The 27,444-nt window shown below is 31.0% G+C and overlaps 2 protein-coding genes and 1 non-coding gene across 5 annotated transcripts in view; 2 read left to right on the forward strand and 1 right to left on the reverse strand.

Moving 5' to 3' along the window:
* Nucleotides 1-18,519, forward strand: part of LOC144858851 (kinesin-like protein KIF1A) — a 65,300-nt gene extending 46,781 nt beyond the window's left edge. For both annotated transcript variants that reach the window (XM_078714982.1, XM_078714983.1), the window contains exons 28-38: nt 2,151-2,321; nt 3,270-3,424; nt 3,695-3,800; nt 4,095-4,209; nt 12,072-12,205; nt 12,486-12,547; nt 16,155-16,300; nt 16,542-16,742; nt 17,096-17,361; nt 17,472-17,664; nt 17,847-18,519. In XM_078714982.1, coding sequence (XP_078571108.1) covers nt 2,151-2,321; nt 3,270-3,424; nt 3,695-3,800; nt 4,095-4,209; nt 12,072-12,205; nt 12,486-12,547; nt 16,155-16,300; nt 16,542-16,742; nt 17,096-17,361; nt 17,472-17,664; nt 17,847-18,005 — 1,708 coding nt within the window. In that variant the 3' untranslated portion in view covers nt 18,006-18,519. The remainder of the gene's footprint in view (nt 1-2,150; nt 2,322-3,269; nt 3,425-3,694; nt 3,801-4,094; nt 4,210-12,071; nt 12,206-12,485; nt 12,548-16,154; nt 16,301-16,541; nt 16,743-17,095; nt 17,362-17,471; nt 17,665-17,846) is intronic.
* On the reverse strand, nt 3,960-11,698 carry LOC144858853 (uncharacterized). 2 transcript variants are annotated; one of them, XM_078714984.1, is made up of 2 exons: nt 11,485-11,519; nt 3,960-7,462 (listed from the first exon to the last, which is right to left on the reverse strand). In XM_078714984.1, the coding sequence occupies exon 2, from the start codon at nt 7,450-7,452 to the stop codon at nt 5,503-5,505; it is 1,950 nt and encodes a 649-aa protein (XP_078571110.1). In that variant the 5' UTR covers nt 7,453-7,462; nt 11,485-11,519; the 3' UTR covers nt 3,960-5,502. The 2 variants fall into 2 exon arrangements, 1 of the variants encoding a protein (XP_078571110.1); XR_013616671.1 differs by lacking the exon at nt 3,960-7,462 and adding an exon at nt 8,364-8,399 and having other exon boundaries at nt 11,485-11,698.
* On the forward strand, nt 5,252-5,326 carry Trnat-agu (transfer RNA threonine (anticodon AGU)). Its single transcript has one exon. It is a non-coding gene; the product is annotated as a tRNA-Thr (tRNA).
* Nucleotides 18,520-27,444: the final 8,925 nt, after the last annotated feature.

Raw genomic sequence — 27,444 nt, forward strand, 5'->3', positions numbered from 1 at the left:
TTTTGCAACATTGATTTGCATGATATATATTGTTTTAATTACTTTTTTAATAGATTTCTGAATTTCTATTGTAGTGTAGTTTCCTTGAATATATGATCACGAGGACAGTAATATTATTAAAGCAAATAATAAGATAATAATATAATACTATAGAAAACAAATATTATTATTATATTTCATATTATATTAACTATTCACTACTCCAATAAATAATATTCTGATTCATAGATTAATACCAGTATATTGCTATTTACTTACTATTCTAAAGAAGATATTAAACAAAACAACATCTCAAGCAAAATAGCCATCTGCGATATACACGTCTTTCGTTGTTCCTACACAAAAATGAAGAGTTTCTTGCCATGTACCATGTTGAAACTCAGGTTCTCATTCAGGTAGAACTTTGATAGGAGACAGTCTGGGTAATATATCGGGTGCTGTATAGACCCTAAGTGATATGGGTTAATGCAGAGAGATCAGACAAATCTGGGTTCGAACAGGTCTGCTTTATTGATTGTATCCTTTAGGCAAGATTCTATATATCCTCGTCCTTCGAATGGAAAAGAAAGCTGTTGGTTCTGTCGTATACATACAGTTTATATTACAGAAATTGATACACTATTTAAAGAGAGTATGTGATCATCTTCCGGTGTGCTGATCTGGGTAGGTGCTGTAGTGCTGTAATGCTGTAATTTCCCTCCGTTTCTTGTAAAGCGATTTAAGTTACATTATTTTCTGACAATCAAACGATACAGTACTATTATAGTCAATTAATTTGCTTTCACTTTTAAACTAATACTTTTTAGACATAATTTTATATGTAATATTGATTTTATTTTATTCATTTATTTATTGTTAAAAAGACTTGGCCTAAACAACTAAAGACCAGCGTGAGTATTAGTATGCCATATAGGTTCTACTAATTAACAGAATATGTAGTTGGTTAATTAATGGTTCATTTTTGCTTGGTATTCAAAATGTTGAACCCAGAAGTTAAATGTCTCTCAGAAGGCACTCCTATGTGTAATTGAGAATCTTGTTGGAGAAACAACAGCAAGGCTGCCACCAGGACTCTTTTTTCCAAAAAGGCTTTTTTTTTCAATCAATGCGCCACTTAATTTCTTGTGGCTACAACACTGAACGGACTTAACTTTGGATACGGATTTTCTAACTTCATTGCTTTGTATCATTTATTGAAATTATAACACACCTGTATCCTATCCATTTGGTTGGTTGTATCATGTTCCATTGCCATTATTTTCTCTCCATATTGAAGATAGCTGGCTAGTGAATATTGCACAACTGGAAACCCATCCATAGATAATGAACTTTACTCTAGGTGTGTTATAATACAATCATTTGAATGAATGTTTTATATTCGTTGAAAAGAGTGACTATTCTCTAATTCAACTCATAAACATTCATTATTTGTATACTAATCAAGATTATTACTTACATTTACATGTGTAACATTGATATTATTATGAATAATAATAATTTTAACAATAATATTCATTAGTGCATGTCATTATTGAATATAATTATCATTTCATATAAAATACAAAGCACATTTATATAGACATATCTTTTATTTTAACACATTATTTTTATTTAAACTAGTATACCAAATGAATAAACTAAAAAGCTATTTTCATGATTTTAAACAATGGTACATTTGTTGTAGAAGAGACTATAACTTGTGAGGGTACTAATGAAACTTAATTCAAGCTTATACTTTGTTGTGCATGATAGAAAGTAATGGCAGTTATATATTTTTATTTCAACTCATTATAATAAGCTCACATAATAGGCCTGTTTTTATTACGACCATGTGATATATTAATATTTTAATAATATGTTAATGAAGGAACAATAAAATTTGGTTCTTGTAAGCTAGATTTTGATATTGTAGCAGGTCACATTTTAATTTAACCTCCTTCCTATGCGCCTGTTGAACATATTAGAAATGCTTATCAGTAATAAATTGTATAAAACAATACTGTAAACTAAAAGGGATAATTTGAAAGTTTCTTATAAATTAAGTTTATATATATATAGTAGAATGTTTTTTATATAAATTTCTATTTATTTATTCCAATTATTTATTTCCACATATTTCATATAAATAAAAAGTTCATTTCATTTTGTAGACTAAGACCAGCCAAACGGAGCTTCCCTTCATCTCTGCCACTTGCTCGACCAGTACCTTCTCCAAAGCAACTAGGCCCATGTGTCTCCCTACCTTGCAGTACAAGTCATCTCCATTCCAAACATGACATACTCTTGTGGATTGAAATCTGTGAATTAGCACCTTCTGGAGAGTAAGTCATGTTTAGTCATTTAATTAATTTATTTTTCCAGCAAGACCGATACCCACCAGTACGGTTGGTAAGGTTTCAATCTGACCACTTTTTCACAAAGGCCTTTGACAACCCAGTGGCTTGAACAAAGATTGTTCCCTTTTCTTGCGAAAACCGGACCACTTTATTTTTTGTGGCTACTGTACATCACTGTCCAGGGTAGTAATTATTTGGGACATGTTTTCATTACAGCTTGTAACATGGATTACAGTAGCTAAATCTACCAAGTCCTATTTGGTTACTATAAAGACAGACCTTACAAATCTTTCATAGGTCTGAGCAAAAAACAATTGGACACACTCTTTTAAATGGCATTCAAATTTAGCATACAGTTAGGATACCCCTTTTCAAGGCAAATGCCCATTAAAGATGTATTGTCCCAATGAAAAATGTTTTTTTTTGTTGAATATGCCATTTTAATGTCACATAATAGTTATTGACTTCGACCAAAAATTGGATCGAAAAACAATTTATTTACCTGAAAAAACTGGAATTTAAAGCAAAAATGGTCAAATTGGCTGCCAGCCAATGGAATTTTGGTAATTTATTATGTTATTTTATAAGTGAAAACATTATTTTTTCCGTTTTTTTTTCTACGGAAGTGATTCACTTTATTAAAACTACAAAATAACCTATTCAAAGTTTTATTTAATTAATCTTCATTTTTCATGTTTTTGGGGGGCAATACATCTTTAAGGGGAACTTTTTTTTTTCGAACAAGGAAAAATGTTTTAACGCTATGGAAGAAACATATTCAGGGGACACCTCTATTTTAAGGGGAAACATGACTTTGTTCCTTAATAGAGATTCTATTGTATACTAATAATTAATTGTTGTTTCAGTATACTATAGCAAACCCTTTTCGATTAACATACATTAACAAACAGTTGTTGTTATTGTTTCTCCAAGGTATATTCCATGTGTGGTAGATCATCCTAATAAGTCACCACCAGGAAGTGGATGCTTTATGTTACATCAAGGAATCCAGAGAAGACTCGCTATTACAATTGTCCATGAACCTGCTAAACAACTGGAATGGATAGGGATCAAAGAACTGGTTGTCGGTAGGTGTATCATGCTTTTGTTGTCCATATTAAATTCAAGTCAAACTGCACACATTGACAAAATACAAAATGTGTCAGATCAAAGGATTTGACTTGTATTATTAACTCTGATATGTACCTGAAAATAACTCTGATGTAACTGATATAACTCTGGTCTATGTTTCAGAGGTATATCACGTTTAAACCAATTGAATCACTGTATTTAACTCTGAGAAGAGAGCGTGTAAACATAGATTCTTTGTTTTACTTACAAATGCTTTTTTTTTCTAGGTCGCATTCGCACAAAACTTGAAGTAAATGAACCGGATTATGAACTATCTGTTCTGTCTCTCAACCTCCTTCCAGCTGGCTATGTTCAATATCCAAATGATGACAGGTAGGCCTAGCAATTGAACAACCTTTAATCTTATTCAGAGTTGCCATAATACTGCCTGGCTACTTAATTTTAAATATTGATAAGTACAAATATATATAGATGGTGGTTGGTCTGTTTAGGTCTTCCAGCACTCCTTCTAACAATCATATAACAAAAATGTCATATATTCAACAATTCTAAACTAAATGAACTGTTTTTTTAATTCTCCAAAAATTCTTTGTAAACCAACTGAATATAAACTTATTTTACAAATTTCAACAAATTGAATATATATTTGTTATCATTCCCATTTAGAATATTCTTCCGATTTGAAGCAGCATGGGACAGCTCACTACATAATTCAATTTTATTGAATCGTGTCACTCCCTACAGAGAGCATGTTTATCTGACATTATCTGCCTACATGGAGGTAAGTACATTAACTTAAAACTCGCTTAGCTTGACATCAAGACATCAAGAATTAATTTAATTCAAAGCCCATGAAAACTAATGTGCTACTGTTGAGGACGTGCATAGTTGAATTCCAGTAATAATAGTACATTAATTGTATGAAAATCAATAGCTTTTATCAACAGAAAAAAACTTTCTCTCTGTCCATGTATGTTTGTTCTCTGTTTAAGAAATTAGGAAATCACTGATTTTGAATAACACATTTATTTATAGTGGACTTTTTAAGATTGACATACAGTAGAACCCCTCATTTGCGACACCCTTATTAAGGGGACACTTTCCTCTGAAATGAATGAGGATTAATTAACTCTTACACTAAGGACCAGAGGAAGCACAACCATACAAAGCATCCATGTTGAGTTGGGTCCTGTCCCATTAGTAGAGGTTCTACTGTATTTCTAATTCCTGATAATGACATCATTTTTAATGTTATATATTGAATTCAGAAATGATTGCAAATATTTTAGAAATAACGGTTTTGTCAATATTACATTAAAATCTACTACAATGTATGTACAAACAATGTTTAATGTAGTAATTTATTTTTTAGCTAGTATCTATATACGGACTATAATTATTTCAGATAAACATTCAGATACTGACTTTTTCTGGTTTTAAGAATAAACATACAGTATTTTAGTTTGAGTTGACATATTTACAAAACTATAATAGGCCTGCCTTAAAAAAGTAGAAAGTATAAATGTAGTTTTTCATGTTGCACAACATCATAAAAATATTATAATTATTTACATTTTATAAAAACCAAATACAGTCTTGATGTCCAGAATTTAAAAATACAAGTTCTAGTAAAATATTATTTTATTAGATTAAAAAAAAATATATTATTAATTTATTCTAATTGTAGTTTTGCGTCAGGGAGTTGAGTGATTAGATGTTTTGCCCTACTCTGATGTAATTTGTACTTTATACTAAATACAATCCTGTTGGTGCAGTACCCGCTGCTTACTTGGGCTCGAATCTAACCACTAGCCATCAGCACAAGCTCGGTGGTCTAGAGGTATGAACGCCAGGCTAGTGATCTGGAGGTCGTGGGTTCGAGTCCCACCCGAGAACTACTTGCAAATTTTTTCGCAAGTATTCTAAAATGTACTTAGTATAAAGTACAAATTACGTCAGAGTAGGGCAAAACATCTAATAATTAATTTATTCTGCAATAATATTTTATAAATCTTGTTGTCCAGAATTTTAAAATAAAAGATTTAATTTATTATTAATTAATTAAAAAATATTGCTAAGTAAAATGTTCAAGATTTCTGATTTCAATGTTCTCTCTTTCCTCAACTAATGTTTTGTAAACCCGTCTTCTATCTCTTGCTATTCTATTGCTTCTTAAATCCGACTCGGAACCATGTCTTTGGCACAACTCCAGCTGACTTCCATGGCAACGCACCATATAAATTATAAAAACCACTGTAAAACACAGAAAAATACTGGCAATAATTGTGAATGTCTGCAGCTTACTCTGCTTTGTGACATAAGAAGATTCAGTTGCCGTTCTTCCTGAATAGTTCTGCTTTTCAGTTGAAGTTCTCTTTATCGGCAACGTGGTTACCAGTCTATTTTTATTTATCAGAACTCTATATGTAACACTGTCATTATGGAAAATATTTTCTACATTGCATGTGTAACTTCCTTCATACTGATTTGATACTTCCGGAATCACTATTCGTTCCGTGCTGATGTTTAAATCAGAGTGTGTCAGAGATTGTGGGACATCCCAACAGATACTTGGTGAAGGATTGCCACTTGTGTTACAATTTATGATAACTTCCTCTCCGGCGTTTACCAGCAATAAAGTATTTCTATTTTCTATCAATGCATTTTCACATGGACCATCAGCTATGTTTTTAGAGTTCACATTAACAATTGATGTCCCTTGTAAGTTTGATGGCATGGCACATTTTCCCAAGAAGTGTTTAGAAGAAATGTCATGTTTACTACTATTAAACCAATAGACAATTGGGAGAATATCACAATCGCACTTTAGGGGATTTTCTGTAAGTTCAAAATATTTTAACGAGGGCATCATGGTAAAGAAGTTTGCAGATGGTGCAGACACCATTTTGTTTTCTGAGAGATTAATATCTTGCAAGTAATTGAATGTTTTTTGCTCTTTTTCACACCTTATATCCGTAGCTGATTCATCTTTAAAAAAATCACTCCCAAAACAATGCAGTTGATTTTGCCGTAACAGTAAAGATCTCAAATTATTCATGCCACTAAATGATGCAGGTTCAATAGATTGTATCTGATTTCCTGACAGATTTAAAGTGTCTATAGCAGGCAGATGTCTCATGAAATCTTTAAGTATTTCAGTTAAATTATTGTTATTAATATAAAAAATAGTTAATGCCTGAAGATCAGACATCTCTCCTTGATTGTCCGACAGTATATTTGGTTGCAGACTTGTGATAGTGTTGTTATTCAGGTAAAGCTTTTCGAGATGCAACATATCAGACAAAGCATTCCTTTCAATCAGACTTATATTATTTGAATTAAGTTGTAAGATTTTAAGGTTTGTCAGTTTAGAAAGAGTATTCCTTGGAAACAGAGATATCATGTTTTTACTCAAATCAAGCTCTGTCAATATAGGCATAGTATCCAGAAAAGTGGGAACTTGAGTTAAGAGGTTACTGGACAGATACAGTCTCCTTAACTTTACTAAATCACCGAAGACATTGCTGGATAATGTTGACAGCTGGTTTCCAGACAGATCAAGAGTCTGCAGTTCTTCAAGATTATTAAATACATTATCTGCTATTGACTTAATGTTATTACTACTTAAAAATAGTTTTTTCAGACTCATTAATCCACTAAAGATGCCATCTTGAAGAGATATCAGTTGATTTCTAGCGAGGAAAAGGTCTTCCAGATGTGCCATACCTTCAAATGATCCCAAAGCAATTGATGATATCTGGTTATTTGATAATGTCAGGCTTGTTAACTTTACTTTATATGGCATCAAATCTGTAATATTTATCTCAGTTATGTTGTTGTTGTCAAGTTGAAGGTCAATTATGTTTGGACATTCTAAAATGTTCTGAGGAACACATGTCAGACCCAAGTTTTGGCATCTACATTGATGTGCGAACATGTTCCATTCACAGTTCTTTCCTTCATGGTTGCAGCTTCCTGTTGCTTGTTTGACAGTAAAGAATAATAGAATAAATACAATATACATCTTGATATTCCTGTAAATATAAAAATAATAACAAATTATAATTAATTGCGTGTGCTTGTTTTATCAATTATTTTTTCTTTGTTATTTGTATTAGATCAAATAATGTTCTTCTTGACTTTTGATTATTTAATATAAAAATTACCAATCCCAATATCTAAATAGTTGTGATAATAGAAATTAGTGATATTCTTATATGACATCTCTCAAATTCTATTTCCACAATAAATACAGTAAAGTTAAACAAAACAAATTTATTAAATAATTTAGTAAAAATTTTAATGAAATATATTAATTTTGAGCAGACAAGGCTGCTTTGAATTGAATTGTTGGTACTAGGACCACATTATTCCATTCACCTATTGTTGCGATATACAATGTTCCTTTGATGCAAGTTATAAATTAAAACCCCTGGAACAGAGTAGGTATGGGAAAGAATAAAAATAATTCATACAAAGTTCATACAATCTTAAAACAGTATTGCATACACATGAATGAAACAAACAAACGCATTTTAGTTTCATATTTTTAAAAATATAAAAATACAGATATTGTATGCTGAAACTAATTAAATATTGATATCAGTGAGCCTGGGAAATGTTTACTTACATTGAAGAAAAGACTGTTTTAGGTCTAGCCTATGAATGTATCTAGTATCTAAAATCTGCCTGCTGTCTAAATAGAATTGGCCAAAAAATGGTCATAAACTAGTCATATTTACTTGTTAAAAAAATAGGGGTTGGTAATGGTTTAAACCCTATAACAGTACTAAATCTATATTTCAATATTAGTTAACTTCATCAAATGAAAGGAATATTTATATTCCTAACTTTAATAGTTAATACTGTGTACATCTACTTTTTGCAATTCATTGAATTATAATCGTTTTATACAGTTTTCATCTTTCAACTTACCTTACTGTACTAGAACATCTCTCACTACATTACTTCCTTTAAACAGTGTACATCGTAGAGAGAGAGCCTCGTAGAGTACAATTAATAACATAAGAGCAGTAATGCCTCCTTCTATTCCAGGTCAAAGGTTATCAAAAAATAGGTGCTCAGAGCAGATTGATTTCATAATGGCCTTGGGTAGGAATTTCATATAAACATCTGCCCAGCATATCAAACTTTACAGGCTTTTATGCTATAAATAACTCATATATGTATATACAACATATAGGCATATAAGTATCATAACAAAAACAATTTGATGAAATTATTAATAACATTAGAACACTTCCGTCAAGAAGTGGCTTCTCAACAGTGGACCAATGTATTTTATAACCAGGACCCCGATATAGCATACAATTACTTTGAAAACACACTAAAGTCCCTTTACGACAAAAACTTCCCCCTCCAATACAACACTAAAAAAGACAAAAAAATAAAATCATGGATGTCTGACGGCTTGCTCAAATCTATAAAATATAAGCAGAAATTATATGCCAAATTTCTTCACCGTCCGACTCCCATAAATGAAAAAGCTTATAAACTATACCGCAATAAATTGAATTCTGTAATCAAAATTTCTAAAGCTAATTACTTCCAAAATATATTTCACAAACATAAAAATGATATCAAGGCAACTTGGAAGACAATTAATTCTCTGATTAACAAAAACAACAGCAAACAACAATCCAATACTCGCTTTAACTGCGATGGCGAATTGACCGAAGATCAGGAGAAAATTTCTAATGCCTTTAATAAATACTTTGTCGAAATTGGCCCCACCCTTGCAAACCAAATTCCCCGTGTTACCAAATCATTCAAAGAATTCTTACCGAATCCAAATCCAAATTCAATATTTCTTAACCCAGTTGATGAGTCTGAAATAGTCAAAATAATAACTTCTTTTGAAAATAATAAATCTCCAGGTATTGATGACTTTCATACCAAGGCCATTAAATACATTGCTGACCTGATTTCCCTTCCCCTGTGTCATATTTTTAATCTTGCTTTATCCAGCGGTGTGTTCCCAGAGAGGATGAAGCTAGCGCGCGTTACCCCTATTTACAAATCTGGTCCAAAATCTGATCTTTCTAATTATCGACCCATCTCCATTCTATCCATTTTTTCAAAAGCCCTGGAAAGAGTAATTTATGACCGAATATTTTCATTTATTACCAAATTCAACATACTTTTCAACAGACAATACGGTTTCAGAAAGGGACACAACACGTCAATGGCTCTCATCGACCTGACAAATAAAATTATAGACGCTTTCGAAAACCGCCATCTTGCAATCGGCATTTTCATAGACCTTTCCAAGGCTTTTGATACTATTGACCACAGTATTCTTCTACACAAATTATCTCACTATGGAATCCGTGGATCTGCAATTAATCTCTTAAATAGTTACCTCTCCAATCGTGCCCAATGTACCAAATACTCTCACTCCATATCCACTTTTAGTCCTATCACATGCGGCGTCCCTCAAGGATCTCTACTTGGCCCCCTCTTATTTATTCTATACATCAATGATATTCACTTCTCTTCAAAGCTCCTTAATTTTTTCCTTTATGCTGACGACACTACTGTTCTTTATTCTAACAAAAATGTCCAATCCTTATTCAATACAGTCAACTCCAATTTGATAAATTTGTCCCAATATTTTGCAGCTAATAAACTTTCTCTTAATCATAAAAAATGTAGCTTCATCCTCTTTGGGACCCCACAACTATTAAAATCTATTGACTTATCAGCCAACAGAATTACCATTGACAACCATGATATACCTTGTGTTCAATCAGCTAAGTTTTTAGGTGTAGTTATGGACAGCAATCTAACATGGAAAAATCATATTAAAGAAGTAGAGAATAAAACTTCCAAAAGCGTTGGTATCATTTCTAGGTTATCCTCATTTGTACCCCTTAATATTCTTCGAACCCTTTACTGCTCCCTCATTCTTCCCTATTTGAGCTACTGTAACATTGTCTGGGCCAATACTTACGTATCCAACCTCAGTAAACTGCAAATTATACAAAAGAAGGCTATCAGGATTATATCTGGCGCTCCACCGCGGTCCCATTCTTCCCATTTATTTTCCAAACTTAATCTCCTCAAACTCATTGATATAAACATAATGCAACAAGGCAAATTTGTATTCTCCGCCCTGCATTCCACTTCTCCAAATCATTTAAACAAAATGTTTATTCCGAATTTTTCTATTCACAATTACCCTACACGTTCTAGAACTAATATACACATACCTATCCACAACACCAATTATTTTCAAAACAGTATTAGATACTCCGGTCCATCAATGATGAACAGTTTACCACCCCCAATTACAAATGCTGTTTCAATTTCTTTATTTTCCAAAAAATTAAAACAACACCTAATGTTAAAGTATTAAAAAGACAACAATCGAATGTCGCAATTTGATTTATGCTGCTGAACATTGATCTACTGTGGTTTTTGAGTTTTATTTTCTGATTCTACAATTTGATTGATCTATTTTTTATCAATTTATTTATTTATTTATTTATTTATTTTATTTATTTTTTTTTAATTAATTAATTTATTTATTTATTTTTTATTTTTCCTTTTCTGTGCGTTTTTTTGTCTTGTTTGTTTCTCTTTATTTCCACTCTTATTCAATTATCCATTTTATTTGCATAGGCATACCCAGCACAAGATTTCCTCATCTTCTCGGGATTATGCCTTCCTCCATAGCCAATTTTCTTAAATTCACTTTTCTGTTGTTTTATCCAACAAACATCTATTTCATTTTTTATATTCCTTACCATTTTTGTTTATTATTTTGTACTGTATTGCTATGGAGGAAAATAAATGTCTTTTGAAATGAAATGAAATGAAATGAAATAACAGTCAATAAAATAAATAATAATGTAATAAATAAATATCCTTTAAATAAATAATAATTTTTGTTTTATTATACATTTAGAATAATCCTTCACCTTTTAGTATTACATTTGTTACTCAATACAGTAAATTGTGAAAGCATAAGTTTAATAACAATAGTATTTGTAATCAGGTAAATAAAGTCTATAATATAAAATAACTAACTTACAGCCTCTGTGCTTTATGTGTGATCCGTCATGAGTTTATTCTTCGTATGCAAAACAACATTCAACATGGTGTTATTACAGTTAAACCCAGCAGCACATGATATATCCCCTATCATCTTGCTGCTTTGTTTGCAACTGGTATTTTAAGATGAGACTACTTGCTGAGTTCCTAATCAGAGCAAAGAGTGCATGACCCACTAGTTTCCTTAATAAAGTAAATGCTATTCCTGTTTAATATATTAACTTATAACCTTTGTCACTTGATATATATCTTGATTGATTTTACATAAGTTATTCTTCTGTACAGTAGGCCTACTTGTCTAGACCCCAGTGACATTTCCTGAAAGCTGACCTAGTTTCTGCTATTATTATGCACTGCAGCAATATTGACGTTTCTATCCCTAAATAATTTGCCCTATAATTGCCTGGCACTGCTACAAGAATGTTTTTTTGTGGGTGATGATTGATAGATTTTCACATAGTAGTACATTGCAAGCTCTCTATGTTATGTAATACCCACAAGGCCACAGAATATGTGTTGTATAATTATGGTAAATTAAAATGTATGAATTCAAATTGTTTTTTACAGTTGGAGAACTGTGGCCAATCAGCTTGCTTTACCAAAGACCTCTGCCTTCAGATGCACGAGCGTGACGCTAAGATTACCAGTACACGATCCTTCCGAAACTTTTTTGGAGGTGGCTATTACAAATCCTCCGATTGGTATGTATCTATGACATTTTTCTCTGTTATGGTGTCTTAAGCCATTTTTCCCTTAGAGAATGTCTTTTGTCTTTGTACGAAATGATTCGCAGAGAAAAAATTGTGTTACCCTTTCCACTCACAAGAGTGAATAGCCACGATTTTCATTGTTCTGCTGAGCTTTTCGATTCACATGAGTGCTCATGAATGCGTCATAGCTCATTTCCTGAGATCTGATTGGTTGCACACTTTTTCGCTTCACAAAATCTACTTAAAATATATATACTTTGTTTTCTTTTAGTAATCGAGTCAGTGGAGTGTATGAGTTATCTCTCAAGAGATCTTCAGAGGCGTTGAGTCCAGGTTTGTTTAAACACTTGAATTTTGTATATTATTATTTTAAACTGATCATTTAACATTGAAGTATTCATAAATAATGTGGAAAAACATTTATTGGTGACATAATATGGAATGGTTCCTGATATCATATACAAATAATGAATGTTTATAAGTTAAATGGAGAGAAAATTTAATTAATTGACTGTTTATATACTATTTAACAAATTATGAAAATATTCTCATCATTTAACAAATACTTGAAACATTCATTATTTGTTTTATAACACACCTATTGTTCTAAAGTACGGTTTTATTCTATTAATCTTGTCCTTTCATCTTGAAATAATGTCAAAAGCCAGGCTAGAAGCTATACCACTCAAAAAGATTTTGCCTGTGGAGCATAGTATAGCGCACGCTATAGATTTTGGTTTTTTAACAGTTTCCAGCCTAGCAATCCACAAAATGTAGCAAAAAAACTGAATGAGCAATAGAACCACTAAATTAGACCCATTCAATAAAAATATGTTAGTAGAACTATTGAATGGTGCATGATTCAAAATTACCCAATCAGATATTAAAGATACACTCAGGTGTGTTATAAAAGCTATATTGATATTGTTTGTTGCAACTGTGTGGCTGTATCTTCTGTAACATATGAGAAACACTTTCTCTTTCTGGCTATCCCACTATTGTGCACATATTCACTCTTATACAGCCATGTAAAGTGATAATTACAAAAAAACGGTATTAAAGATGAACATCTTCTATAATTGGGCACTGTTAGTTATGCCTAGAAGTAGATGCAGCCACTCATAAACAGATATTTTACTTAATTCACACTTAATAAAATACAATATATTTTTTTTTATTTGGTACTTTGCGTTATACAGTGAAATTGAAAAAAAGACGAAGAAATAACATGAACAAATGTAAAACATAGTTTTTATCATTTTCTAACAAAATGAGTATTATTATCAGTATGTTTGGGAAAATAATGACTTTTGCTCTTTTTCTCAATTTCATTAAAACTAATGTTTTATTTTCTGTTCGAGTGATTAACCTCTTGCTCATTCTTTTCCTTTAATTTTATTTCTTTCAATATTTTCTGTTGCTGCAATTTTATTTGTTAAGTTTCAAATCTTTAATTACTTTGTAAATGCTCAACCTGAGATCCCACAATGCCTCAAACATAACACTTCCTTCCTCCCATCATGCCCCTACAGTCTGCTATTTCCCAGAATCCAGCTGAGAACTATGTATTTATTTTTTTTTTTATGTGAAATACAAGAACTAAACATTATTTCATTAATTTCTATACAAATGTTTAGTTTTTATTCCACATTTCTGTTACAATAGTAACAAAATAATTGAATTAATACAATAATACGTAAGTACTATAGTGTCGATATAAAGTAATGGAATTAAACAGGAATGTTTTATCCTGGTGTTTTATCACTTAATATCCATAACTCATATTATTATAATATAAATATTTCTTCCCCAATCAGGAAAATCTTTTAGCCATCATGATCTACGGGACCTTCTGGTGTCCACCTCCCCTTCTTCTCCCGCCTACTCTCCCCTGGGTAAGGATAAAAATAAAAATGTCTTCATAGAATGAGGCAAACGGTATTGTATACATTCATTATGGAGAAGTGTTATTTACCATCAAATCATCAGACAATATATACTCCAATTATTAAAACTATAAAAGTCAAACAATGAATTGCAAACTGTCTACTTTTCACTGTGCATCCAACTTTCAAAATGTGTAATTTTATTTGGTATAAAAATAATACATATACCAAACGACAGTCAGAGACTGAATATATAAACATTTTAGAATTATGTAAAGTTTTTTTAAAATAATTGAAATCTGATAAAAAAATAAATTAACAATACAATTGGATTGAGAGTATATTTACAAATAAATGAATTACCTCTACAACAAAAAATAAGAAGGCTTTTGTAATAACAAAGTTTGTATAACTTTCAACAGCTAATCTATACAATTTTACCATGAAAAACATGTTATTTATAACAGCATTACTCATTCCAAAATTATCCTAAATTAATTTGGTCATTTTGCATGGAAAATTAAAAAAGAAAAGTATTTTCGTTTTTGCATTTTATTTTTTGCTTTCTTTTAAGTTGATTTATTTTATTATCTATATTGTTTTATATATTAATTTCAGCTGACTGAAGTTTTGATGGTGAAATACACTTTTTAACCATAATTGTAATGTTATCACTGTTTTGGCTCATTGTATGGAGCATATATAATTTGATGTTGCACGATAAAAGCCCTTTGCATTTGCGTGATATCATATAAATCAATAATTTTATTTATTGTGTTTGTTTACCAAGTTGTACTAAGTTCCATTAACCATCAATATTTAATTCCTATTGTATTCATACAGTAGAACACCCAGAAAAGTATCACTAAATAGAGGCTTATCCTAAATGGGGTTAAAAATGTATTTTGACTCTTGTTCCTGTTCAAGAAAATACCCCCTAAATAGGGTGTGTATCTTCTGAAAATAGGTGATCGCCAAATTGGTGTATCTAAAAAGGAGTAGTTCTACTGTATTATTTATCATGATTTTTGGTAACCATATATGTATATCTTCATTTACTTCAATGATCATATTTATTCCAATTTGTTTTTCTTCCAGTGAATATTCCATTTTAAGTTGTATCATGTTTTTATCCACACATACATTTGTTTAATCCTTGGTGTTGTTCTGGTCAAGTACAAGATTTTGAAATGTATACACACAATGTATTGCTAATCACAAGAATCTTGAAATATTCTTCACATTGCTAGTCTTTTAGAATGTTGTTTTTAGATTTAGTTTTATTACTATGAATTTTATTAATACCGTATTTCATCTTGGTGCTTGCCTTCTAATATTATGCCCTTGGTAATGTTATAACATACTACCAAGTTATTTGTGGAAATAGCACCACTACTTTAGAAATCATCATGAAACATGAAATGTCAACATTTTATAATATTTTATATTGCAATCTATCCCTCAATATACATTTGTTTTATGTTATCTTTTAAGATCTGTCTTACTGTTTTAAACAATAATAATGGTGTATTTATATGCTATGTGTAACCATGGAGAAATAAGTAAACAATTTTCAAGATAGGTTATATCATTTTGCAAACCAAATTCATAGATAGATAGATAGATAGAAATCTTTCTTTATTCTGGATATTCATTCAATATTTGTACATTGTTCTTCCTTGAAGTCCAGTTAACACTTACAAATTACAAATATAAACAATAAAAATGGAAAATTATGAAAACGTTTTTAAAGACTACAATATCACAAGAAGCAAGAGAAAAATACAGTTAGATCAAATTTTTAAACGATTGCAAAGTTAATGAATTTATAGAGCTGCGAATATCTGGTGACAGACAGATTCATAAGAAAGTTGTCACCGATTTAATTGGCATTTAAAAAATTATATTAAAAGATAATATCTACAGCTTTGGAAGATTAAAGTTATTGCCACATGCAAAAGGTTTATTTTATGCAAATAGAAATATGTAGATCACTAAAGCCTTCAGTTCGCCTATAACTCTATTTACCTTATTTTAATAATTTGTCTTTTCAGGTACACAGCGAAGACTGCGCAAAGTTATAGACACATCGGGAACATATGTCCGAGGAGAAGAGAACTTGAAAGGTTGGCGCCCTCGTGCCGATTCACTCATTCTTGACCATCAATGGGAACTAGAGAAAATTAAAAGACTTGAAGAGGTAAGTATGAGGATTCAGTTAAAAACATAAATTTTGCAATTAACTTTAAACATCGCCAATAATCTTGTAATATATAATTAAGAAATATAATATAAAATAGTTGCTAAAAATAAACCCTTTTGTTTTTAACTATCCAAATGAGGTCTAGAATAACTGTGTTTTAATTTTAATTTATCTAATTAATTTTTCAATAAAGTAAATATTTAATACAGGATATGGGTTTTCAAACTTGTTGTTGTAGGTTGAAAAAGCCAGGCATACTCTTTCTCTGAAAGACAAGCTAAGTGGGCATGTCAAGAGTTATGAACGAGAACCAGTTGTTGAAGAAGAAGATGAGGATGAAGATTCCATCTTGCCAGTTGAGAAACAAGAACTGCTAACCAAGTGCTTAAAGCTTCTAAGTCTGGAAAAGATGCAGATATCTGACTTGCCACATGTACAGGTGAAGTATTAATTTGCATACTGCATGCTACATAAAACCATTTGGTTGGGGGGATTTGTATTGATGAGGTTTAAAGTATTACAGAAATACCATTTTCTACAAATTTTGCTAGAAAATAAAAAGTTAGAAAGTTTAAACATGGCCATGTCAAAAGTATTCTACTTCAGTTACTGCAGTATCAAGATTTTGTTTACTCTTTAACCTGTTTATGTAATTATTTAGCAAACTTTTTTTGGGTAATCATATACACTGTTTATTTACATAAACTTGATAGAAACAAACATACGTAGAATAGTTTTGACATGATCCCTTTTGATGCATGATTTGATGAACGATGATTTAAATTGTTACAGGTGACAGAAACACTGGGTACTGACGGAGAAAGCCCAGAGGAAGGTGGTGGTATACGCGACTTTGAACCATACCCTACTGCGCAAACTGAAACATTGCGAAAGTGTGTGTCGGAGTCAGATTTGCGAAGCCTTTCTCCTAGGATGGCTCGTCGATTACCTGTGCCTACAGACCTCCCAGGAATTCTGAGTCAGGAAGCCCCAGATGATCTTTTGAGTAGAAGGCGGAGATCGCTTTATATCCCAGAGGTTGAAGAAGTCAGAATAAGGTACACATTAGGCTTGGATGCTAAAAATGTTTTAATGCTTTAGAATTAAAGATATATTGTCTCCCAGAGATGTTTTAATTCTAATCTCTACCAAATTATGATTATTTCAGTCCAATTATATCAAGACGAGGATACCTAAACTTTCTAGAAGAGAAGACCAAAGGATGGGTGACACGATACGTGATAGTACGACGACCTTATGTGTTCTTCTTCAAGAGCGAAAAAGATCCAGTAGAAAGAGGCTTAATTAATTTAGCCACTGCCAGAATAGAATACAGTGAAGATCAGCGGGCAATGATTGGGGTAAGCATTATTTGTCATTAATTAGGTAGAACTCCACCAACACTGAACTTGTAAAACATATGGGATGCAAGAAAGCAACTAGGAATTACGTTTGTATGCTCATATTAACAAGTGAATGGTTCTTTTCTCTCTTTCCTTTCAAAGTTAATCAATATCTAATTTTGTTCACAATATTTTCATAGACTGCAAACACATTCTCTGTCTGCACCAAATACCGTGGATTTTTGCTCCAAACAGTGGGAGACAAGGACGTTTTTGATTGGTTATATGCCTTCAACCCACTTCTAGCTGGTTCAATCCGGTCCAAGATTTCTAGACGTTCACCACAGCTAGCAGTTTGATTGGATAACGTTCAGGTTTAAATTATTTATTTTAAATATAACTGTCAATAAAAAAACAACCTGTACTAATTATCTTATGTAATTAATATCTAATATATTAGTATTTCAATAGTTTTATGTAGTATAGCTATCAAACATCTTGCTGTCTATCTATATACAGTAGAGCCTCTATTAAAGGGACACTATCACAACCCTGAATAGGGGTTAAAACATATAATATATCAGAAAGAACCTCTATTAAAGGGACACCATCAGAACCCTGAATAGGGGTTAAAACATATAATATATCAGAAAGAACCTCTATTAAAGGGACACCATCAGAACTCTGAATATGGGTTAAAACATATAATATATCAGAAAGAACCTCTATTAAAGGGACACCATCAGAACCCTGAATAGGGGTTAAAACATATAATATATCAGAAAGAACCTCTATTAAAGGGACACTATCAGAACCCTGAATAGGGGTTAAAACATATAATATATATCAGAAAGAACCTCTATTAAAGGGACACCATCAGAACCTTGAATAGGGGTTAAAACATATAATATATATCAGAAAGAACCTCTATTAAAGGGACACCATCAGAACCCTGAATAGGGGTTAAAACATATAATATATATCAGAAAGAACCTCTATTAAAGGGACACTATCAGAACCCTGAATAGGGGTTAAAACATATAATAAATCAGAAAGAAAGTAGGGATGTCCTAAAGGAGAGGTTATGTTGTATATACTGTACTAAAATTGCATAACAGTAACAAAATTGTTTGTCTGACTCTGTACTGTAAATGTGGTTTTAAACTGTGTCTTACTATATGATTACTTGTAGGTTTATGATATGCTAACTTAAAAATGAAACTGATGTCATACTCTTTAAATTTAGTCAAGGAAATGATATATTAAATTAGGGTATATATTAATGTAAGTCTTACAAAAATCTTATTTAAAAAAGGTTAGAAATAAACAGCAGAATAAGGAGGGTAGTTTTTTTTAATAATATATTTTTAATACAATGTAATATATACAGTCCTTTCTATGTTGTTTGATATAATTACACTGGTTTGAAGTCATTCATGAAGTATATACATCCATGTATTCTTTTCAGCATTTTCCCCAAAATTTAAAGTGCTATGAATTATAGTAGGGAAGAGTATCTTTCTTGATTATAGTACAATCACAAGTAAACTTTTTTGTTTAAAGGATATCTCCTCCCATTTGTTTCACAGAAAAGTATGACTGTATGGTGCTTCTTTCTGCTGATTATTTTTAATAACAACTTAATCCAATCACTGTAAAAAAAATTTATAAAAAATTAGGCCATTCCGTCAAACAGATGTTGACAATTAATAATTAAAGTACTCTTCATTATGGTAGAATCCATTCTTGGCTATTTAATATCGGACATTTTCATCAGTATTTAGAAATTGAATAGTTTAGATTGTAGAATATACAGTACATATACCGTAGAGTAAGATTGTAGTATAGTTCTTAAATATTATGCAGTTAGCTTTAGTTGCTATGTAGCATTCATGTTTGCTTCTCATTGGTCAAATTTTCATAATTGTCTGTAAAATGTAACATTGCTTGTGAGAGCTCCAAGAAGAATTAACACACAGGAGTAACGGTAAAGGTAAAGGTGAGTCCCGTATTCATTCTGAACGTAGGGGAATGAGCTGTTAGGAGCTCATTGTACTTGGCTTGGCATTATGTGGTAGGGTGGCCAGTTCCTTTCCACACCGCCTTTTTTCTCCCTAGTATTTTCAACCAGGTACTCATTTACAGCTGAGTGGACTGGGAGTTGTCGGGAATTGAACCCGGGTCTATCTGTATGACAGTCAAGTGTCCTAACCACTCGGCTATCCAACTCCAACACACAGGAGTACCTACAGCATTCATAGACATTCGTATCTTTTGGTGTGGGTTCTACCATTAAATCCTTACCTTACCTATTTTATGTACTTAACGTCCACACCTTAAAACAATACAATTATAAATGATTGGACAATAACCTTCTTTGATTGATTGAACATCTTATTATATTTTATATTTATTATAGTTTTTATATGAATTATTGGTCATATTCACTCATTAGGCACAATAGAAACAAAAATGTTTCATGAAGAACAGATTGTGTTCTATAATATTAAAAGGAGTTTTAATAATATCTTAAATGAACAACGCAAGTGCTGCAGCAGATATCATTGAAAATGATGATGTTAAATGTTAAACTTTAGGCATCGTAAATTCATTGTGAGAAGGACTTGCCTAAATGCTCTAAATATAACATGTGAGAACCTCACAAGAAATTTCACATGGAACTGTTTGCTCTGAGAATGTGTGGTCACTTGCATTGTTGTATGTGCTAATTTTAGGACACATTATTTTGTGTTGTAATGGAAGACCAAAAATCAATTTAAAATTTCATCTATATTTTTTTACTATGTATGTTTATTTAAATTATTCTTGGTGTTTGACCATTTGATATGGTCTAGTTTTGTTTTAACTTTTAACGGTTCACTTTCACTAATATATAAGTATTTTTGGTAGGAGTAGAATTAATTTGTTTCTCTTTTGTTAAACATTTCCAAACATTAACAAAACACTGTCTGTGGTACAGTAAGTGCAGATGTGTATCTTATGTGTTCTTTGTTGAAAAGTGTTCCTACTGGCCCAGTGTACTTTCAACTACTAGTCCAGAGTGATATTGCAAGCCCAGTCAGTATAATCAAGCTGTAGTTATTAGTTTGTAATTATCGAAACACCAATTATATTACTGTTTTATTAATTAATTTGTTGATGATTATTTTAGATGTCTATATGTTTAATATTCTTAAAGGGTGCAATTTATCAATTCATTGAGTAAAGTATTGAATGAATTTTATATTTTATTATATTCGTTCAGAATTAAGAAGCTTTTTTATCAAAATTGTTTTTATTTATTTATGTGAAGCACAATATATTTCAAACTGAGTCATGTATAATTATTTTGATGAGCTTTTGATTATGATTTTTAAAATTGGTTAAATGTTACCATTAGATATGAGACTGTTTTCCTGTAAATGTTTGCTGATTTTTTACTATTCTTTTCTGAAACATAACATCTTTTGGTTCTTTTTATCAGTAATCAACAACATTTGTCTCATTAATAGGGGTGTCCTCTTGTTCATATAACTTTAAAGTGTCCCCTGAATAGGGGTGTTCCAAAAGAGTATTTGAAACATGTTACTACCAAAGCTCTCTAGCGAGGCAGCTGCAGGTTTTGGAATGATAATTTATAATTTAGTTCAACCTCCATGGTTTCAATATTATTGATTTATATAAGAAATAAATAAACGTTATGTTTTTTATTAACCTTGATATGAATATTTTAAATGAAGTAGTTAGAAGTTGGAAAAAAATAACTCATAAAACGTACAGTATGTTGTGTTTTTTTATGACCAGATTTGCTTGCCATAATATAATGCATGTTAGTGTTGTGTAGGACATATTATATTCTAGACTTGATATTACTTATTCAATATAATAAGTAAAATGTACTTATTCAACCAATAAGTGTAGTGTCTTATAAAGTGCAATGTCTTCTGAATACTTTCATTTACTTTTGCTGAAATAATTAGCTAAACATTGCCAATTTTTATTTAGGTTAATTTTACAGCTCTGGAAGCTGGTATTGTTTTTGTTATGTTTTTTTTTAAACCGAGACGGTGTTTTATGCTAGAACGTTATGGTGTGGTTCAAGACAAATAGAGTACATTAATGCCTGAAAATGCACAATGTATTGCTTGGCGCGCGTTGGAACTTGCTATATTGACATCCATGCACATAATATTTGATGGCGCTAGTTACAATCCGTTATGCATGATCAATTTATAGAATGACGTAATGCATATATTTGCATAAATACGGAAAAAATTAGTACTGTACTCGTACAATGTGTACAATTTTAAAAGAAAGTTTGTGTACAGTGAATACGTTATTTTATTCTGAGTAAGTGGATCTGAAAGTTTAGGCATTTAAAAAATGAAGAGAGAGAAAAGCAGATTTGCTTAATATTTGCGATTTTTCAGGCAGAAAAGAAGAATCCTTTCTTTTATAGACTGCCACCTTTGTAACTAATACTTTTTTTCTTTTGCTTAATACAGTAGGCCTATATCGAATCATACAGGTCTATCATTTTAACATATCAACGCTGTATCGTATCGTCTAATAATAACTTCTTTCGCTGCTATGTTGTATATACTATTATAAGTTATACATTTTATGTTATCCGTTTGTGCAATGTAATCATTTAATGTTTTAAATGCAATTGAGGATTTTGTATTTTTTGAAAAGTAGAAATTGTAGTGTTGATATGTATTATATGATAATGGTTGTTAAGTTTAGGAGAAATGTTTTTCTCCATGAGTTAATTGAATAGTTTAGAAAGTATATATTGTGTTCTCTGTAGAATGTGTACCTGGCTATTATATTGAAAAACAAATTACTGGTGTTGTTTGATTTCAATGGGTGCTAAACTGATTAATATTTTGATTTCAGTAGGATTGTTTTTGGTATGAGACTCGTGTATATTAAAATAAAATTACACTTAAATTAGTGACTATCTGTTGCAGTAATTCCACTGTTTACTGCAGTAATATTATGAAGTGGAATATTATTCGCTTCTAAAAGTTTATTATTCGGCCTAATATATATGTTATAGTCTAATGCTGACTTGTTGATTGATATTGTTAATTTACTTTTGTCCAAGATTACGCATCATAAAAATCGAAAGTTATTTGTACAAGATAGAAAGAATGGAATGATGCATGGAAGTAGTGATAATTACTCTATTAAAAAACACGCAAAAATTACATAATTTTATGTAAAAATAGAATATACACCGGAAATAAATGCCAAACTTACATATCAATTTAATGTAAGATAAGTGTTATCCTAATTTAACTAGCAAACATATCTACTGTAAGTGATAGCCTTATTACTGTAACTGTACATTACTATAAAGAGAATAATGTCTTAGGCTATATAAAGTATCGTCATAGTAAAGAATACGTTGCTTGAGTAGTGTTATTTAATATTACCTTTCCTATATTGTAGCATCAGTAGTTTCTTCAACCGCCTACAACCAACTTAGTAGGCCTAACCCTTTTCGGCAGTGCCGATAATTGCCTCATCAGAAGCCGCCAAAATGTAAGAAATAATATGTCACTAATAATACACGTTGACATTGTCATCCATTTGTGAATAGAATACTGTATTCTGAAACTTAACATACTATCATCTCCATTGTGTTGGCTGTGTTTTAAATTAATAAATAAAATGTTGCAAATAATTTTGTGAAGTTTTGAATTAGTAGAACTCTTCCTGGATTCCTACGTTACGCTTGTAACAAAAGATCTGAACATTACAGCTGGTCTAGACAATCATCTTATAATGCCCTATAAACCAATTTTTTTTTTTAAATTCCCTAAACTATAGTAGGCCTACAGGGATTTTTGGAAAAATTGCCAAAATATCAAGTTCTTAAAATTAAATTATTATGCAATAATATTGCTGTATATGATCATATATTGCGTTATCATCATCTTACAGTGCCCTAGAAACCAGTTTTGTCGAAAAATAAAATGGTCCAAAATTGGCTATTTTTTGAAAAAATCCCTGTACTATAGTACAGGGATTTTTCGAAAAATTGCCAAAATACCAAGTTTTTAAAATTCAATTATTATGCAATAATATTGCTGTATATGATCATATATTGCGTTATCATCATCTTACAGTGCCCTAGAAACCATTTTTGTCGAAAAATAAAATGGTCGAAAATTGGCTATTTTTGGAAAAAATCCCTGTACTATAGTACAGGGATTTTTCGAAAAATTGCCAAAATATCAAGTTTTTAAAGTTCAATTATTATGCAATAATATTGCTGCATATGATAATATATTGCGTTATCATTATCTTATAGTGCCCTAGAAACCAGTTTTGTCGAAAAATAAAATGGTCGAAAATTGGCTATTTTTTGAAAAAATCCCTGTACTATAGTATAGGGATTTTTCGAAAAATGGCCAAAATATCAAGTTTTTAAAGTTCAATTATTATGCAATAATATTGCTGTATATGATCATATATTGCGTTATCATCCTCTTACAGTGCCCTAGAAACCAGTTTTGTCGAAAAATAAAATGTTCGAAAATTGGCTATTTTTGGAAAAAATCCCTGTACTATATTACAGGTATTTTTCGAAAAATGGCCAAAATATCAAGTTTTTAAAATTCAATTATTATGCAATAATATTGCTGTATATGATCATATATTGCGTTATCATCATCTTACAGTGCCCTAGAAACCAGTTTTGTCGAAAAATAAAATGGTCGAAAATTTGCTATTTTTGGAAAAAATCCCTGTACTATATCAGGTATTTTTCGAAAAATGGCCGAAATATCAAGTTTTTAAAATTTAATTTTTATGCAATAATATTGCTGTATATGATCATATATTGCGCTATCATCATCATTTTACAGTGCCCTAGAAACCAGTTTTGTCGAAAAATAAAATGGTCGAAAATTGGCTATTTTTTGAAAAAATCCCTGTACTATAGTATAGGGATTTTTCGAAAAATGGCCAAAATATCAAGTTTTTAAAGTTCAATTATTATGCAATAATATTGCTGTATATGATCATATATTGCGTTATCATCCTCTTACAGTGCCCTAGAAACCAGTTTTGTCGAAAAATAAAATGTTCGAAAATTGGCTATTTTTGGAAAAAATCCCTGTACTATATTACAGGTATTTTTCGAAAAATGGCCAAAATATCAAGTTTTTAAAATTCAATTATTATGCAATAATATTGCTGTATATGATCATATATTGCGTTATCATCATCTTACAGTGCCCTAGAAACCAGTTTTGTCGAAAAATAAAATGGTCGAAAATTTGCTATTTTTGGAAAAAATCCCTGTACTATATCAGGTATTTTTCGAAAAATGGCCGAATTATCAAGTTTTTAAAATTTAATTTTTATGCAATAATATTGCTGTATATGATCATATATTGCGCTATCATCATCATTTTACAGTGCCCTAGAAACCAGTTTTGTCGAGAAAAAAAAATTGTCGAAAATTGGCTATTTTAATCCCTGTACTATAGTACAGGGATTTTTCGAAAAATGGCCAAAATATCAAGTTTCTAAAATTCAATTATTATGCAATAATATTGCTGTATATGATCATATATTGCGTTATCATCCTCTTACAGTGCCCTAGAAACCAGTTTTGTCGAAAAATAAAATGGTCGAAAATTGGCTATTTTTGGAAAAAATCCCTGTACTATATTACAGGTATTTTTCGAAAAATGGCCAAAATATCAAGTTTTTAAAATTCAATTATTATGCAATAATATTGCTGTATATGATCATATATTGCGTTATCATCATCTTACAGTGCCCTAGAAACCAGTTTTGTCGAAAAATAAAATGGTCGAAAATTGACTATTTTTGGAAAAAATCCCTGTACTATCATTAATATTACAGGTATTTTTCGAAAAATAGCCGAAATATCAAGTTTTTAAAATTCAATTATTATGCAATAATATTGCTGTATATGATCATATATTGCGTTATCATGATCTTACAGTGCCCTAGAAACCAGTGTTGTCGAAAAATAAAATGGACGAAAATTGGCTATTTTTTGAAAAAATCCCAGTACTATAGTACAGGGATTTTTCGAAAAATGGCCAAAATATCAAGTTTTTAAAATTCAATTATTATGCAATAATATTGCTGTATATGATCATATATTGCGTTATCATCATCTTATAGTGCCCTAGAAACCAGTTTTGTCGAAAAATAAAATGGTCGAAAATTTGATATTTTTTGAAAAAATCCCTGTCCTGTAGTACAGGGATTTTTCGAAAAATGGCCAAAATATCAAGTTTTTAAAGTTCAATTATTATGAAATAATATTGCTGTATATGATCATATATTGCGTTATCATCATCTTACAGTGCCCTAGAAACCAGTTTTGTCGAAAAATAAAATGGTCGGAAATTGGAAAGCATGAATGTGCGATACTCAGGGTACAGCAAAAGAAGCTGTAATGACGTCATAAGACGAGATGCAACGTCACATACACATCAATAACCTCGCTACCAAATACGGCATTATTCCGAAAAGTTACGTCACATAACCGGAAATGGCATAATTACGGTAAATTATGAAATCTCAAAGTTATTTTTTGCTATTTCCGGGAGCAGAAGTGACGTCACAATATCATAATTAGGGTTTACTGTATATATTCTTATTCTCCAAGTCAAGACCTTTGAAATGACACAAACACGGCTATATTACGATGAAAATGAAGGTACCATCTTCGAGAGGTCATATGGCTGCATCCGGTTTGAAATCCGGCTCTATAGCTTTGAGGACATGTCCCTGTAGTATACCCATGCCAAATCCCAGCTCAATATTACAACGAATAAGAGAGTAGTACTTTATAAATCGCACTTTTTTCGATTGGTACCACGTTTATGACGTCATAATTCAGCATCCTGTTGAAGTACGAAAATGTTCTCTCTATAGCTTTGTTCACCTATTACCCTAGTATATGCATGCCATGTTTCAGAGCCGTCAGACGACGAGTAAAGAACTAGTAGGACTTGAAAGTTGGCTCAATAGTGTCCAGATGGAGGAAGAAGAAGAAGAAGAGAAGATGAGCGAGTCCTAGACTCGGGTACCCCGAGTAAAAATCCCTGTCCTATAGTACAGGGATTTTTTTTATTATTATGCAATAATATTGCTGTATATGATGCGTTATCATCATCTTATAGTGTCCTAGAAACCAGTTTTGTCGAAAAATAAAATGGCCGAAAATTGGCTATTTTAAAAAAAAATCCCTGTACTTAGTACAGGAAATTGTTCGAAAAATGGCCAAAATATCATGTTTTTAAAATTCAATTACTATGCAATAATATTGCTGTATATGACCATATATTGAGTTATCATCATCTAACATTGGTCGAAAATTAGCAATTTTTTAAAAAATGGCTAAACTATCAAATTTTTAGAGAAAATCCCTGTAGGCCTATAACTATAATAGTACAGGGATTTTGCAAAAAAAAATCCAATTATTATACGATAATATTGCATGTTACCTTAACACATTTTAAAACGTCAATATTTTGGTAATTTTTCGAAAAAATCCATGTACTATAATAGTATTTTAATATTATTTTTTGACATAACTGGTTACTATATCATAATTTGAAATGCGCATACGCACATAATGTGGTCTGCGCATGTTAACTCAACGCATTTGAAAATATTTCGAGCATTTTTCGAAAGTAAAGATGATGATTTTTGAAAATATTACATACGGATCTAAATGTTGCCATTTTTCGAAAATGTCCCTGCACTGCATAGGGAATTTTATCGAAAAATGGCTAA

Source organism: Antedon bifida, chromosome 2 (genome assembly GCF_963402885.1).
Source record: "Antedon bifida chromosome 2, ecAntBifi1.1, whole genome shotgun sequence".
NCBI classification, from domain to species: Eukaryota; Metazoa; Echinodermata; class Crinoidea; order Comatulida; family Antedonidae; genus Antedon; species Antedon bifida.